The sequence below is a fragment of the Botryllus schlosseri genome, chromosome 3 (assembly GCF_051294905.1).
Source record: "Botryllus schlosseri isolate E-star chromosome 3, Bs_hap1, whole genome shotgun sequence".
Taxonomy (NCBI): domain Eukaryota; kingdom Metazoa; phylum Chordata; class Ascidiacea; order Stolidobranchia; family Styelidae; genus Botryllus; species Botryllus schlosseri.
In genome coordinates this window covers 3,373,908-3,392,314 of record NC_137238.1, presented here as the reverse complement: position 1 = coordinate 3,392,314, position 18,407 = coordinate 3,373,908, and the positions used below count along the sequence as shown (strand labels likewise).

Below are 18,407 nucleotides of genomic sequence, written 5' to 3'. Positions count from 1 at the left end.
TATCACAATATAACCATGGCAGTGTAACAATGATGCAAAATAAGCCCACCGTCCTAATTTTCAATTCTGCCTTGCCCAAGTCATTGACTGTGTTATCATCAATGAGAGTTTGTGAACGTTATTTTGAACTTGGCTACCCTACTTTATTTCCCTTTTGTCAGTAGACATCATTTCCCATCATCATTATCATTTCCCATTTATGAATCTGACGGCATATGATCAATCGCGATTAATGTTCATGGAGAAATTGCCCTTTTTCCAACCTGAAGCCGGAATTCACCAATTATGATCTAATAAGCTCCTAGATATGATACCCGTTTTCAAAATTAAGTATGATGTATGACCACAGTTGGTGTAAGTTAAATGCTCGGGCTAGCGCAACGTGGGCTGTTGCTCGAAGATGCCCATGACCGCCCACGCTGGAGGCACTGAACAAGGGCCCAAAACTGATTATCTTGATGTTCTTTTGTTCCCTGTTTTCTTTTGCCCTTTTATTTAATTGAAAGTCGATATATATATAAGTTGAATGGATGCTACCGTGAAAGAATAGCATGGAAATGAGGATGTAGTCTTTAATATACTATTTTGAATAGATTTCTGGCATCTCAATAGACTGCTTCCTTGTACTGGCGTCATACTACATATTTCACTGGACATTTGGCCCAGGTCGATGTATATATAAGTTAAATGGATGCTACCCTGAAAGAATAGCATGGAAATGAGTAATAAAATACTATGTTGTCTTTAATATACTATTTTGAATAGATAACAGGCATCTCAATAGACTGTTTCCTTGTACTGGCGTCAGACTACATATTTCACTGGATATTTGGCCCAGGTTATGAAATGGTAACAATCTCATTACTACTGTATTTTATTTACATATGCCGCTGGCCCTGGCCGGCATGCACCACACCACCAACAAAATATGTTTGTGTACTTTTGCGAATTATCTTTGTGTGGCTTCACCTTTTATTGACTCGCAAGTGCCTGATTTATATGAGCACTTAAGATTCAACTGTCTTTTGTTATGTTTTGTACTCACAGAGTCCTGACCTTAATTTAGTTGTGCAAACAATACATTGTTGATATTGGGGAGATAGTGGATGGTAGGCCTACTGTGATGTGTGAATGAAACTACTACTAATGTTTGAAGAGCTTCTTGGAGGTACAGAACTTCAATATACAATTAAATAGTATATTCATATTGAAATGAACCCGAATATTTTCGGCTGACACTCGTCAGGGGTAATCGTCAGCAACTAGTAGAGAATTGGAAAGAACATTGTATATCAACAATCGTATCACAAAATATGACGTCACCAGCATGAAATTTCGAATAAGAGAGCGTTCAATGTACTATTTTTAGGTGATACACGAACTCCTTTTGTTGACAGAGTTTTGGTTGGTGTATTTTGATAAAAGTTGATTCCAAGGCACACAAATGGAATTGTGAACGGCCTCGACCTACGATTCGAAATCGGTCGTCTCGATAATTATTCGCACAAATCGGATTCTCCAACAGATGTTTGCCGATGGCACACCTAAAAATAGTACATTGAACGCTCTCTTATTCGAAATTTCATGCTGGTGACGTCATATTTTGTGATACGATTGTTGATATACAATGTTCTTTCCAATTCTCTACTAGTTGCTGACGATTACCCCTGACGAGTGTCAGCCGAAAATATTCGGGTTCATTTCAATATGAATATACTATTTAATTACTACTAATGTGTAAAAGATCCTGTGATAGCTTGAATAATGAACTTGATTGAAAGCGTTATATTTGACCGCAGTAAAGTTGGTAAATGTAACTATACGAAGTTAACTTGCTTTACAGACACATATCACGGTGATGTCATGACTCAAGCTCCAGCACTTCTCTTAAGCCCAGTTACTGCTATAATGTAACTGTATTCTTTGTTATTTATGACTATTTCACTTGTTTCACTTAATTTCATTGTTACCACAACATGTTGATGAGTAGATGTGGTGAAAAATTTATCCAGGATCAGTACCATTTGAATTGCGTTAAATAGCAGGTTCATGAACTCAAACCCCAAATTCGTTCGTTATGCAATTCATGACACTCTATAACTCCTTATTCTCTGTATCGGAGTGCCAATTCTTCTCTACTCTTTCCAATTCTAAAACTATTCTACGACTTAACTGTCCTATCTTCAAAAAATATTCCAAAGTACACGATTTAATAGTGTCTTAACAATATTTTGTGTGGTGTACTGTACACTGTACATGCTAAATGGATATATATTATGATTATACATTGTAGAATTTGAATATCTCGTGAGTATTATGTAGGCTGCCTTACCTGTTTGTACCTTTAATATTTTCATGTTACACTTTGACAAGCAAAATTGGCAGTATGCAGAAATTATTGTGAATGTTTCAATCCCTGTATAAGATCTAGCTTTATACAATCAACTTAAATCGTATTCTACTTTGATGTCGAATGAACATGCTTCAAATTAATAGTGTACACATCTTTGCGGTTACGCCTTTGGAAATGTGTGTAATGTTTCTATATTCTGTGTCGTATTTGAAGAGAAATTGCTGGTCAAGCAAATGTCTTACAAGCTACATAAGTACTTTTGATTCCGTCAAGCATTCTTGTATTCGGTATACTGTTTGTGATGGAAGTTGAAATATATTTATCTTTCCGGTGTTCAATCTGTGGTAACCAGATTAAGTATGTGCTGCAGTGTTTGTGACTCAATGTGAACAGGCTGGTCTTATTTTTTGTCAGATTATAATAAAATTTAAAAAATATGGTGTTCTACCTGGTTGGTCTTGGTTTGGGCGACGCTAAAGATATCACAGTGAAGGGGTTGGAAATTGTGAAATCTGCCGATCGAGTTTACCTAGAAGCGTATACTTCCATATTGACTGTGGGTAAGGAAGCGTTGGTAAGTTTGTCTGTCAGATTCAACTGTGCAGAGGCAGATAATGCTGATAACGGATACTTCTGGTCAAATGTTCGACGTCATGCATGTTGTGTTACTATTAGAATCTCATGGCATTTGACTTGTGATGTTGAAGTAATTTCTGCTCTCTTCTCCAACAAACGTTATGACTATGTTCTTTAGGGTAGCCTACATTACTAACTAATCCAGTTGGAAGTCGATATCTGTGGACTGCTGCAAGTTTTGGAATCTTGACCTGGACTGTTTCAAATCCGGCAACATATTGTCAATCGATCTCATTGTTTAAACCAGATTCCAGTTTCAAATCCTTAAATAGCCTTCTGGCTAATCACAGCACGCACACCATAATTTCCTTCATCGTCGAAGTTTAAAAGCATGAATAAAGCAATAAGCTCTCTCTAAAAATAGCCTATGACAGGCAACTGTCCTTCAGACAGGAAACCTTGAGGCATGTAAACCATGATAATCCATCTAATTTAAATATTTCAAACTGATATTTTAATGTAAATCATGTGTGGTGTCATGTGTTTGATTCAAATCATGGTTTCTATTCACTGCAAAGCTACCATATCTGGTATTTTCTTGATGAAATCATTGTCCATCAAACACAGACGTTATTATTTTCTCTAAAATGTTGATTTTTCCAACAGCATTTCCCTAGCCTCTCATTAAAGACTGCTTTATTGTGACTCATTCTGATTGAAAACCTTTCAAATGTAGATGAGTACGCTGAAGATTTGCTAGCTCATAATTAGGGCTGAGGACAATTGATTCGAGTACGGTACTCAAATCATTATTTCCAGTGAATCAAGTCGAGTAATGGGAGATAATTGTCCGAGTACTGAAATTATACACTCCTTGCCACAAAAATTAATTGAACAGTGAGAATTGTAGTTTTACTACTATTTTCCACTGTGGAAGCCTTGAAATCTCGTTTGGCCGTATCACAGCATACGAAACACGTAGTAGGCTCCAAAGCTACGCACATTGGTGAAAAGGAAGTTGTGATCAACTCACAGCATTGTCACAAAGCTCAATGAAATAGGTATAGTCAAAAATACCCAATTGTCTTTAATGTGATGTAGAACTGGCATTGTTATCTTTGTGGTCACATAAAAGGTACATAGTTGAACTTTCCTGTCCTAATATAGCTTTGCTGAGCTTGACATTCGGAGATTGGTTAAAATGATGCTTGTATTATGATGGGGCTGATCATAGATGCCACGATGTATCTTGGGTTGAAGTAGGCATGAATTGCAAAATACTGTCTCATTGAATACATGTAGCCTATCCTGCGTCGTCTGATTTCATATCCTATACATTGTCAGCAATTGATTAGGTTATTAGATTGATATTTCGATGGTGATGATGTAACCACTTCCTGTGATTACCATGATTGTCGAAAATATCCCCGGAGCAAAACATGCTTGCCCTTTTGAACTATTGGGCTATCCTGTTGTTCTAGTAATGACTAGTCAATACACAAATTGACCCAAGTCGTGTCATTTTCCGTATTAGTGACTCGACTCATAGTGACCCGGACTCGACCCTCTACTAGCCGACGTGGACTCGGACTTGACTCGGCGGTGAATTGAAAATGACTCGGGTCAAAACTATAATTACTGAGATTGACTCGTGACCGGGAACCTTGTGACTTGGTTACAACCTTGATATATATAGCCTATTGCCTTCGGTTATTTTCAAACCAATATCCTGCACAGCCGTACCCCAGAAAGTTCTAATAACTACATTGACTTATGGGTACAGTACATCATTTTTCATGTATAGTTGCATTATTATGTGTTCAATCTTTTAAGGAAAGGTTCTACGGAAGATCGGTGATCCTAGCTGACAGAGATACAGTGGAGCAAGGCTCGGATGAAATACTAGAAAATGCAGCCCAGGAGGATGTAGTTTTTCTCGTAGTTGGGGATCCCTTTGGGTGAGTAGGCACAACGTAGTAGGCACAAGTGTACTTGAATCTGAATAGAATATTGATACTAATGGTTCGAGTGAATTAGTGGGATATAATTTTTTCCAGTGCTGAAATTATCCACTCCTCTCCATCAAGAGTTACAGGGGCACTGCGCTCTAAAAATGATGCGGTCTCAAATTGAAGCGCAGATTGAAAATTTTTTTTTGGCCGCAGCCATTTTCTCCAGAAAGCCACCGTAATGGAGCTGCAATTAAATGAAATTTACATAGAACCTTTCCGCTCCAGCTGCCGCGGCTGCGCACTAGGGCTCTTCAAGTATGACTTTTGTTCTCAAATCGTATTGACTAGTTGATAAAATTGTTAGGTTACCTAATTTGAGCCTACACACAAAATTTGGTTCAATTCAAGCCAGTAACCGCCTTGGTACAGGAGAAGAAAGTTTCTATTTATTATGTAAAAGTAAATAATAAAAAATTGAAAATTTTCTGTTCACCCCATGAGAGTGTTAGGCTGTCTATAGAAACGATGTTCACCAAATTTGGTTCAATTCCAACCAGTGGAAGCGGAGTTATTGCCGTCGAAGAATTTTGATTTGAATAAAATAGTATTTACGGTGAGCACAACTATAATAACGTCCTTTACAAAGAATCGGTCACCGTAAATACTATTTTATTCAAATCCAAATTTTTCGACGGCAATAACTCCGCTTCCACTGGTTGGAATTGAACCAAATTTGGTGAGCATCGTTTCTATAGACAGCCTAACACTCTCATGGGGTGAACAGAGAATTTTCAAATTTTTTATTATTTATTTTTATATAATAAATAGAAACCTTCTTCTCCTGTAGCAAAGCGGTTACTGGCTTGAATTGAACCAAATTGTGTGTGTAGGCTTGAATTAGGTAACCTGACAATGCTATCAAGTAGCCAGTACGATTTGAGAAAAAAAAGTCATTGTTGAAGAGCCCTACTGCGCACCATTTCTTAGTCCATTGCGAAATTAATGGCGCGATATCTTCACTGTCGCACTTACTCGACGTGACCTTTATATTGTAGCTCAATTTCTATATGTATGGAAACAGTAGTTTCACCAAGAGGTGAACTCGTATGGTCCTCAATCGTACAATACCAAAGTGTTTTCATTTATCGACTGAGATCAGGGTTGTAGTGACTCGAGTCATGATTTTTCGGTGACTCTACTCCATTTTCTTCAATACAGTACATGACTCGACTTGAGTCAATTTGTGCATGACTCGAGACTAGGACGGCCAAGACATGCATTTCATTGTTAATCCAAAGAGTAGTATAGTTTACACATTATTGGTACCGTATTTCGTCTATCATTACTGGTACTTGAAGAATAGGGCTAGAAGCATGGTAAGGTGGGGAAAATTTTTATATTATAAATGCAAGGCATTAGATAGCACTCAAGGTGAGTTGCAAAAAAGTGGGCTTGACTCAAAATTGAACAGTGAACACAATAGAGTGGACTCAACCCTATGATTCCCGATTCGAACTTGACTCTGTGGTGATTGAAAATGACTCGAGTCAAAACTATGAAAGTACGATTGGCTTTTGACTCGGAATGACTTGTTTACAACCCTGGCTGTAATTCCTTAGTACCAATATTTTTTTAGAGACAGATAATAAATTACTCTTATCAATAGCAGTTCTGTACTTTCAAAAGCCTACAGAGGCAGATATCAACCCGATATATTGGTCTGGAACTAATCATCATCATCATTTATTGTCAATATCGCATGATCGCAATACCATGAACAGAAAAACATGGGTTTGATTTCAGAGAGCGGTTCAAATTATTTCTAGCAATGGAACTGTCAATAATCTCGGTATCAATTGGAAACCATTCAATTCCAGTGGACCTTTTAATGAAGTAACATATGCCGATATCTAGGATTGATATGCTATGTGTCTCCTGAGGGACCTAATGCTGGTTTTGGCGCTGATCGAATCAATCATTTTACTGATATTTCTGTCAATATCTGATTTTTGTACTTCAAATTTAATTGATGACTGCTTCATGGGTATTGGTGTGTCAAGCCAGATTTTGCTGAGGTAGATAGAAATGAAATTGACAAGGCTGTTATGAATATATTTCAATCAAATCTGCCCCAGTCACTCCATTACGATTATTCTTTAACTCTTAATTATAAAGGAAAGTTGCAGGAGAAATTGCATGTAAGACACTGTATAATTATGTGGGTTTGGGGGATGAATTTGAATAATCTTCAGGGGTGGGGTCGGTGTGAATTGAATTTCCCAAACCTCAACATACATGTATTGCTAGTCACATGACTGTGGTGACATTCTTGCAGAGTTGTAACCAAGTCACAAGGTCCAGAGCCGAGTCACGAATCAATTTTACTTTTGAAGTTTTGACTCCAGTCAATTCGAGTCATTTTCACTCCAACACCGAGTCAAATTCGAATTAAATTCCAGGAACAATGGGCTGAGTCCGAGTCATCGTGTTAAGACTTGAGTCTGAGTCCAAGTTACAGAGTCCACTGTTCATTACCGAGTTCAAGTAAGGTTCTTTTCACTCTTGACGCGTTTGTTTTGTTCAAAAAGATAAAATTGGGTTTCTACACGAGACTTGAATCAAATAATATAGAATATCTTGAGTCATATCACTTGATTGAGTCATGCGCAATGACTCGAGCACAAGTCGAGTCAATACACGAATTGACTCAAGTTGAGTCGAGTCATTTCATATTTTTAAGTAATTAACTCGAATGAAGTCGTCGAAAAAAATTAATTTTTCGCTCCGCATGTGGATAAACTGATGGCCTTTGCTAAAATCTCTGAATAATTCAAAAAGGTTAGCATGTCCGCTTACAGTATTCGGATATTGAGAATGGTTCCATCTCATCATAAAATCATCATGTCCCACGCAAGTGACTTTTAAGATAGTACACTTAAATTCACGTCAATATGGTCACACTGACAGGTAAGGTTCAGGTTTCTGCTGTGTTCATGCATTATTTGTCCGCGTTTGCTTTGTAGTTCAGTCATGTTGTCATAATACACGCAATAATAACACCCCTATTAGGTACAGAATACCTTCCAAGATGCATTATTAATTAGAGACATTTTAAAATGCGTCAGAGCTGCTGGCTGGCGTCAAAACAACTATGACGATTATGTTACTCTCATGAATGGAACACTAAATATATTTTGCCATACAACACCAATGGATGAGATAGTAGTGATAGTGGACAACGAGTTCTGTAATTGGACAAATGCCGCTTAACTAAATGTAATCTAATTTGCGAGTTGCTTCTATGGTCTCATTCTAATTCGAATCTAATTTGCGAAATGATTTTACGCCCTTATTTCAATTCTAAAAATATTCTAAAAAATTCTTAAAATAGTACATTGAACGCTCTCCTATTTGAGATCTCATTTCATGCTGGTGACGTCATATTTTGTGATACGATTGTTGATATGCGATGTTTTTTTCCAATTCTCTACTAGTTGCTGACGATTGCCTCTGACGAGTCTCAGTCAGAAATATTCGGGTTCATTTCAATATGAATATACTACCATTGTTCAATTGAATATTGAAGTTCTGTACCTCCAAGAAGCTCTTAATATATTAATATGTATTTTCAGTGCTACAACACACAGCGACCTGGTGCTAAGAGCGAAAGAGAAGAACATACCTTGGAAGGTGGTGCACAACGCGTCAATCATGAATGCCGTCGGGTGCTGTGGTTTGCAAGTACGGAATCAAAATATTTGTCCGTCTACATGTTTCGTACGCTGCGATACAACCAATCGAGGTTTTCAGACTTCCACAGTGGAAAATAGTATCAAAACTATGTATCTCGTCGATAAATTAACTCTTATCGACAAGGATCGTGTAATTTCAGTACTCGAAAAAAATCACTGCGGTGCTTTCACTGGAGTGTCATCGGTACCTAGTGTTCCGTTTGAAATGCGAGCATTTCTTTGCAGCTTTACAATTTCGGTGAGACGGTCTCGATCGTGTTCTGGACAGACTCTTGGCGACCCGATAGCTTCTGCGAGAAGATCAATTCGAATTTGAAGCGCGGCCTGCACACTTTGTGTCTGCTCGATATCAAGATGAAGGAGCAGACCGTGGAAAACATGATGAGGTGGGAAGGATGCAGTTTGTATGCGTTTTGATCTCCGATTTGCCACGTAATTTGTGAAAATATAACGGGTCAACTTGCTGAAATCAGAATGACTCCATACTCTTCTGCAATATTCTAGTCAGAGGCAGAGATGGCCACAGTCCGGTTCATGAGCCGGAGTCGGAGCAGGATTTCATCAAATTTCAACGTAGCCGGACTGGATCCGGATTTTTAATTTGCGTTTGCGTTCGGATTTTAGCCGGATTTTTCTGTTGACATATGAAAAATTTGCCGGATTTTGGCCGGATTTTTTCGGACTCTGAATTTTAATTTTCAGCCGGAGCCGGATAGATTCGGATCCCGAAATTTTGGAATCCGAGCATCTCTGGTCAGAGGTGGTTTGTAACGGAGTACCGACTTTTGTGTGGATTCGGATTTCAAAAGTAGAAAGCAGTTTTTGGATAAGTTTCCATTGCTTTTATGAATGAAATATGCCTACGAAACGCGTGAAATAGCCCCAGTGTTGTGACCGAGTCACAAGTCAATCTCACTCTTATGGTATCGACTCGAGTCAAGCCGTGTCATTTTCAATTCACCATCGAGTCAAGTCCGAGTCATGGTGTTGTGGCTCGAGTCCGAGTCATTGTGTTCACTGTCAAGTTTTGAGCCCGAACCGATTCAATCCACTTTTACCTCTGCTTGTGTGATATAGAATGAACAGCTTCTTGGAGGTACAGAACTTCAATATACAATTGAATAGTATATTCATATTGAAATGAACCCGAATATTTTCGACTGACACTCGTCAGGGGTGAGAATTCAAATGAACATCGTATATCAACAATCGTAGCACGAAATATGACGTCACCAGCATGAAATGTCGAATTTTTGCGCACAGGCTGGATTGTCGAGATGACAGATTTCGCATACCGTACTCGGAAATGGTCGTTCACACTTTCATTTATGTGCCTTGGAGTCGACTTTTATCAAAATACACCGGCCAAGGCTGTGTCAACAAAAAGAGTTTGTGCACCATCTAATAATAGTACATTGAACGCTCTTGCATTCGACATTTTGTGCTGGTGACGTCATATTTCGTGCTACGATTGTTGATATACGATGTTCTTTTGAATTCTCTACTAGTTGCTGACGATTACCCCTGACGAGTGTCAGCCGAAAATATTCGGGGTCATTTCAATATGAATATAGTATTCAATGATATAGAAAGGCTCACATTCATAATATCATAATTTTCCTCATTCCTAACAGTTTCTGACCCTATTTTCCAAGTATCAGAACTGATAGACGAAATACCAACAGTTGGTTACTTTAAATACTATTATTCGACGTTACAATGAAATGTAAGTATTGATCGTCCTAGTCTCGAGTCATGCACAATGAGTCATTTTACGCATTTGAAAAAATGACTCGAGTCCAGTCGAGTCAAAAAGAAAACGTGGCTCGAGTCGGACTCGAGTCATCTTGCAATTTTGAAAGTACGCGACCCCTCAATCAAATCTACTTTTTGAAATTGGTTACTTGGGTACTTTTGGAATCTCATTTACTACTCCCACTCAAAGTAATTTTGTCATGTTCTGGAAACGCTACACCTACTTCTACTTGATCACCAATCCTGACTACTTCAACCATATCTGCATATAATAGGCCTACACATCCCGTCTACACGGCTGGAGTTAACATGGTTTGTTATTAACTTCTCCCCCTCGTTAGCAAGATTAACTATACATGCTGACCAAGGCTGATTATTGCCATAAGACAGAATAAGCATATCTTGCGAGATTGATTCAGTAACCAGCACAGCAGTTTTATCTCAGTGTGACTTTATTATCATGTTCTGTGGGGATGAGGATGCTAGTTTTGGTTAACCAATTCCCCGCCGAGATATCATCCAGTGCTAACCACAGTAACATGCATTGTGGTGGAGATAGCAAGCATTGAAATTGCATAGTGGGAATTTCAACACCGGCCGTCAAACTAGTCATATTTGGTGCTCAAGTGCAACTAGCATTTCCAAATGATAAAAAGTAAATATGCTAGCCCTAGTTTTTCCTAAAAGACTGATAACTAGGGTTATTTTTTGTCCATATGAAATCAAAATTTTGACATTTTTTACCTTAAAAATCTTAACTTCGACCAAATTTGACGTAACGTATGCAAATTAGATGTTTTCCGCCATAATGTTAGAATTGTACTGCTTATCTTCATTTCTGGTTGGAACTGTCTGTCCTTACAAAGTAGTCTGGCCTGAAAAAATACTTTTTTGCCTCAAAAACCGACAAATTTTTACATGAACAAATTTCATTTTAACGAAATCTGGCCCTATGAAGAATTCCAGTATGTTGCATCATGCATTATGGTAGAAAAATTTTGTAGTGCATGCATCAGGTAGAAAGTGTCAAGTAGCTTGCCACGAATGGAGAAAGAACGTTCAACAGCAGCAGTTGTTGGCCGACAACACTCAAGTTATGCGTACACTGCAGCAAGCATGCACTTCTTGATATAAGAACAATGCAATGGTTCAGTAGGGATATTGCGGTACGTTGAGCATAACACCATGTCAACCTATTTGTTGCATTTGAATGTTTACTTATGATTCACAATGAGCCAAAAATGGACCGGTAGGCATATAAAGTAGGCTACAAAGCTGTAAAATATCAAATGATAAAGTTCACCGACAATGCAAAATCTACGATACAAGCGAAATGCAGGTCGCAAAGAAGTAACTTTGTAAACAATTTTAACATTTTTTGACCTAACGCTACAATTTTTACCTAATTTTGACTTTTTTTAAAAATGTCAACAAAAAAAAATCGCCCCATTGATAACTGTTATGTAGAAGTAGAATTAGTAGTCCAAAATCGCAACCTACTTGAACACACTGAAATGCTAGAAGTACTTTGCTACTCACCACCTTTGAATTTGAGCCAAACAGGTTACACCCACAAGGTCTTTGTAACTGCTTGAGTACTGGATAGTGTATGATTCTGCTCAGAGTTGGTCATTATGAGAGTAAATCTACTTGAATTTGGATTTACGTTCAGTAGAAGTATCATTTTATCAACATTTTTGTCAACTCTAAACACCATAAGAATTCTAATATAATGGGCAGATGGGAAGGAGACGAAACGATGTGGCGAAGTCAATAAATCATAGTGCAAGATCGGCCTACAATAAAAGAACAGATGTCCTGATGTCCACTTAAAATGGTGCTTTGACTTCAAAGTTTCCAATTCAAATTGACAAATTTTACAGATGAACTCTCTTGTAGATGGATCATAAAATAGTAATGTTGTCACAATTATGTTTTCTTGTAGAAATATAACTGTTATCATAGCAGCACTGTGTCTGGTAGTAGCATTATTCGTGACCAATTACAGAGACAAAGCACATTTGGCAAAATATTCGAATCTGGGACTTGTAACACTGAGGAACTATTTCAAGTTTTCAAATGGCTTGTGAGCTAAGTAATCACTATTTATGCTTGCTCTCAAGTAGGGTTTTCATGGAACCCTTCTCCTCAAGTAGCAACTGTGATTACTTTGTGCACATCTGGCTTCATGTCTAGTTGCCAGCACGGACATCATTCCGTGATAGTATGCAATACACAGCTAGGTCAGCTCAGTTTGTCATCAACATCTTCACAAGACCTCTGGTATTACAAAATGATGATGTAACTATTTGTAAATTAGCTGCCTCGGGAATTTACCAATGAACCTGCATGGTCAGAGCGCAACAAAGCTTGAAAAATTGCTTACAGCTCGGTTATTTAACTCATAGCAGTGAACTAGCATTGAACTCAACGAAAGTCATACCGTTATGTTGATTTGGAAATTTGAAAACGACCAGCCTGTGGTAACTGTATCCTAATCACTTTCCGCGCAAGCACGTTGAACTGCTGTTAGTATTTTTTGTGGGAAATGTACTGAATTTGTGATAAGAATTGGTCAGTAAATAAGTACTTTTACTTCAGATTTATTAAGTCCTGTTACAATTTTAAGTTCAAATCAGTGCTAATCCTGAATTCAATTTGTAACATGCCAAATTCAAGCTCGTCATGGAAATAACAATTCTTTCACGAGTTGCATGGAATTTCAAAATTATTAGAAATTGTATGTCTAAATTCAGATAAGAAAAATTGGTCAATCATGATGCAATGTGGATAAGACTAGATTTTCATATTTCCACGTCACCCTAGAATCAGGGTTCTAACCAAGTCACAAGGTTCCGAGTCACGAGTCAATCCCACTTTTATAGTTTTGACTCGGGTCAGGTCGAGTCATTTTCAATTCACCACCGAGTCAGCTCCGAGTCAGTGAGTAGAGGTTCGAGTCACTCTGCTCGACTGATATAGAATGGCTCGCATTCATAATATCGTAGTTTTCCTCAGTCTTAACAGTTTCAGGCACCATTTCCCAAGTATCAGGACTGATAGACGAAATACCAATAATGTGGTGACTTTACTATTCTTCGAAGTAATCTAAATGTCTGTCTTAGTCTCGAGTCATACGACTTGGTTCGAGTCGTGCACAGTGACTCCAGTGCAAATCGAGTCAAGTCAAGTCATCAAAAAACTCTGCCTAGAATATAAGAGTATTTCATAATATCCAAATGCTACATTCAATTTATTTTGCAGTACCCGACCAAATCTACAGGATACCAATATCAGTCGGTGCCTCAAATTTGTCAGAATCTGTGGTAAAAGCTGGGAACGATTGGAAATTCTATTGCTAATTCTGGCATGGCAAAGATTCTAGTTCCTAACCAGCCCAAGATCATCAATTAGGTGTTTTACTACGGTAGTCAAAAGCCATGCTTGCGTCTTACTAGAGTAGATATTATCTTGTTACGGTGTCATGAGCATGTTACTTCTACTCCCAAATTGAACTCAGTCATAGCACTGTTGCTAGGGCTGAGCCTGTGATTCGAGTACTCGGATTTGTGTCGAGTATTAACTCTGAACATTTGAACGACAGGTGAGAGGTGATTATATCGAGTACTGAAATTATACGCTTCTTGCTGCTTAGGGTTAATTTGTCAATGGAACTTCTAGTTTCAATACTAGCATTGAAACCCCGAATGCATTACAAAGCTAGGCGTGTTGTAGCAGGGTTGTAATGACTCGAGTCCGACTCGAGTCACGATTTTCTGATGACTCGACTTGACTCGAGTCAATTTTTCAAAATACGGAAATGACTCGACTCGACTCGACTCGAGTCAGTCTGTTTATTGACTCGACTTGGACACGAGTCATTGCGCATGACTCGAACCAAGTCATTGACTCGAGACTCAGACTGCCAAGACCGACATTTCATTGTAATTCCGAAGCCAACACACTATTGGGATTTCGTCTGTTGGTACTGGTACTTGAAAATGAGACCAGAAACTGCTAAAAGTGAGGAAAATTGGTATATTATAAATGCGAAACATTCGATATCATCAAACAGAGTTATAAAAAGTGGGTTTACCAAGACTTTAACTGGAAACTGAGCAGTCTACACAATGACTTGGACTCGGACTCGAGTCATTATTCCATGACTCGGACTCGACCCTCTGCTCGCGGACTTGGACTCGGACTTGACTCGGACTTGACTCGGCGGTGAATTGAAATGACTCGACTTGACTCGAGTCAAAACTATAAAAGTGAGATTGACTTGTGACTTGGTTACAACCCTGTGTTGTAGAACTAGCATTGTAGTGTAGTGTAGTATCATTATAGTGGTAAAACGTCATACTGAGTGATACTGTGATAGATTTGACTCGAAGCCCAGTACCCAATTCTGAATCAAATCACTCGTACTCGATTTTGCCAAAAAGTATTCGTTTAAGTTGAACTTGTGTGGTTTTCAGAGGGCGTAAAATCTACGAGCCGCCGAGATTCATGACAGTGTCCACTGCGTGCCAGCAGCTTTTAGAAGTCACCAAAAACAACCCTGAATCAGGTATTGACTTTATTTACTTAAACAGATACCAGTACTACACGACTTTTGCCGCATAATGAAAGTAAACACTTTGTTTGCTATGCCAGCTTTTACTGTCGATTAGTGCAAGGGCAAATATACTTTCAGCAAATGTTTTTATGTATGTACCGTATTCATCAATTCTGCGCATTACGTGTCTCAAACAAAATCGTTAATGACAATTCCGCAAAGTCAAATTGCAAGTGTTTAAAAACGGGTAAACGCGACCTGAAAATGATGCACCTATATTAGATATCGCATGTTACATCTACTCTGGAACGAGAATGTGCAACGCGCAGACGCCATGCTCAAGTAGAAGTAGATATCTACCGTTATCTACTAGTTACTTGAGTAAAACCAGACGTGGTCAAAGTAGTCAGCTTTGCTACTCAAGTAGAATTAGTCCGTAAATTTCTACTAAATTACATTTTGTTGGTGTAATCATGTAAAAAAGAACCCGAATGGTAATAGTCAGCAACTAGGCCTAATAATAGAGACTTGGAAAGAACATTGCATATCATCAATCGTATCACAAAATAGGACGTCACCAGCATCAAATTTCGAATAATCGGGGCGAAGAGGGATCTTCTGTTTCATGTACTATTTTTAGTTGGTACGTTAAGCTTAAGCTCTCTCTTCTCTCTGATTATTCGAAATTCCATGCTGGTGACGTCATATTTTGTGATATGATTGTCGATCTTAATTTTTTCAGTTCAGATTGTTAAGAATTTTGATCAATTCAAAACACCACAATGTTCTTCCTAATCCTCTACTAGTTGCAGACGATTGCCCCTGACGACTGTCTGCATGAAATATTCGAGTTCATTTTATTATGAATACTATTCAATTGTATATTGAGGTTCTGGACCGCCAAGAAGCTGCCAAGTAGAAGTGGAAGTAGTCAAAAATATAAGCACTTTAGCAAATAGCGCAAGCAGGCAAGAACTGCTTGAATATTCTGAAAAAGTACAACTACTTTGTTGCTGACCGGTGAAAACCTCTTCTGTAATGCTACAGTCACAAGGGAGTCGGTATTTCTGACATATATGTCACGCAAGAATCAACTTGTGCTGATCTGTGGACTCTGTAAGCGAAAACATAATTTCTTTGTTTAATGACTCCTATCAATTGAAAGCGAACGGGCCGTCATGTGATGTTTACCACATGTAAACATGTCAATATTTGGCGGTCTTCTCGATCGGGGATCTGTGTTTTGTACAGGGCTTGCTAAAGTAATCTCTGGTGTTACTCGGTCAGCGTTCTTTCCCAGGCAGTACATGCTGTTCGAAGTGTAACAAGACTTGTAGCACAAACTACTGGATTTACAAGATACGCGACTAGAATTAGAACTACTCACTTTTCAAAACTCGCAATTAGAACTAGAATTACTAACTAAACCTTAAAAACGGAAGACCTAAAAAATCAAAATTTTATCGTTGTTTTACCTTGAAAACCTAATTTTGAGGAAATTTTGACCTCATGTATACAAATTAGGTGTTTTCCCACAAAATGTTACAATTGTTCTACCTATCTTCATTTCTTGTTGGCACTGTTTGTCCTTACGAAGTAGTTTGGCCTGAAAAAAAACTTTTTGACTTGAAAGCTGACAAATTTTTACATGAAAAAACTTCATCTTAACGAAATCTGGACCTATAAAGAATTCCAGTAGTTACATCACGCATTATGGTAGAAATAGTCAAAATTTGCTGTCCTACATAGTCGGGTAGAAAGTGTCTGTCCTCACTGAGTAGCTTGTCAAGAATGGAGAAAGAACGTTCAACAACAGCAGTTGTTGGCTGGCAACACTCAAGTTGTGCGTGTACTGCTGGTGACACACCGTGTTGCTTCATTGTGACAATGTTGTCTACGTTACAATTTGTCATCATGTACTTCTTAATATAAGAACCAATGGCCACGCAGCAATAAAACGAAATGCAGGTTGCAAAAAAATAAACTAGGTAGAGAATTTTTTAACCTACCGCTACAAATTTGAAAGATTTTTGACTTATTTAGACATTTCAAAAAACAGTCGCCCTAGTTAGTAGGGACGACTTAAGTAAGAACATCGCACAACAGAACACTGGTATCACGATTCAGGATAACTGTATTGTGTGAAACGAGCCTAACTCAGTGTACAATGTACATGCATTTGCTATTCTCAATTCTCATGCTTCTGAAATGAACTGTCATCTGATATGAAATTATCTTGATTTTGGTTGTATTTCTTCCCAATACGAAATTAAATTCTATTTCCAAGTTTTTGCGAAATTGATAATTCTACTTCCGATATAATGTGCCATTAACAAAACCATTCTATTTACTCGTAAACCAATTTTCGCATCGTGAAGTGCACCATTCAGCAAACACTCCGTGTGTCCCGAGTATAATCAAATAGAATCAATGTTATCTGCTGATGTTGTTGCTATTGTGTATCAACTATCAATCGATATTGTGGCTATCTACTGCCACCTAAGGGTTGTGCTGATTTGTGTTGTTCGCCTACGAAAAAAATTCTTCGATTTTCCACATTAGATTGAAATTACGACTATGGCTACACAATTTTTTTCCAAATTAAAACACGTGACGTCATTTGGCGTGTGTCGTAATACCTGTGTTCAGTTGTGCGATGTTCTCGCAGCCATTGCTAGCCCAGAGTCATCCCTACTAACAGTGGAGTAGACGGGGGTGGGTTTTAGGGGTCGGAAACCCGCCCAGTTCAAACTCGAAACCCCTTCCCTTTGAAATGCCGATTTTATCTCTAATATTTCTTAGCTTATTCGAAATCCAGTATTTCTGATCATCAGTTATTAGTTAGTTGTGTTATAGTTCGTTAGTTACGTTCCTTTTGGGTCTAACGACGAGTTTTAAAAGGTGAGTATTCCTAGTTCTAGTCGTAGTTGCGCATTTTGAAAACCAAGTAGTTTGTATAAGTCTGCTCAAGAGAGGCAATTTATCGATTAAAATGGCCAAAAATTCCCATAACATAACGATTTTTTGCCGGCGATTGTGTATATAGTTTGCTGCTCACGACAATAGCTACAAACGTTGAATATCGCTTTCGGCGTTTCAGAATTTTCAAGCGATACGCTGTGCGTCGGTCTGTCGCGCGTGGGGTCCGAAGATCAGCGGATCGCGGCCGCCACCTTACGGGAACTGAGCGAATACGAAGACATGGGAAAACCGCTGCACTCGCTCATTGTGGTCGGGAAGGTGCATCCTCTGGAGCAAGAATATTTAGAACAATTCTTTTTGAACGAAAAATCGTGTCGGTGATTGCAATAAATCGATTTTGTAGAAACGGTGCTGTGATTCGAATATGATGTTTCGTAGACAGCGGCCATACCCTGGCATTCTTTTAGGATTTGTTCTCATTCTCAAGACTTTTAGGCGAGACGTTATATTTATTTCCGTAAAATTTCTGTAACCTTGAA

At 38.3% G+C, this 18,407-nt stretch overlaps 1 protein-coding gene across 1 annotated transcript; it reads left to right on the top strand.

Annotated features, from left to right (window-relative positions):
* Window positions 1–1,748: 1,748 nt before the first annotated feature.
* On the top strand, window positions 1,749–18,274 carry LOC145435586 (diphthine methyl ester synthase-like). Its single transcript, XM_080312866.1, has 6 exons — window positions 1,749–2,927; window positions 4,763–4,887; window positions 8,514–8,622; window positions 8,859–9,019; window positions 14,867–14,958; window positions 18,047–18,274. Exons 1-6 carry the CDS (start codon window positions 2,790–2,792, stop codon window positions 18,247–18,249), a joined length of 828 nt encoding a protein of 275 aa, XP_080168992.1. The 5' UTR covers window positions 1,749–2,789; the 3' UTR covers window positions 18,250–18,274.
* The last annotated feature ends 133 nt before the right edge of the window (window positions 18,275–18,407 follow it).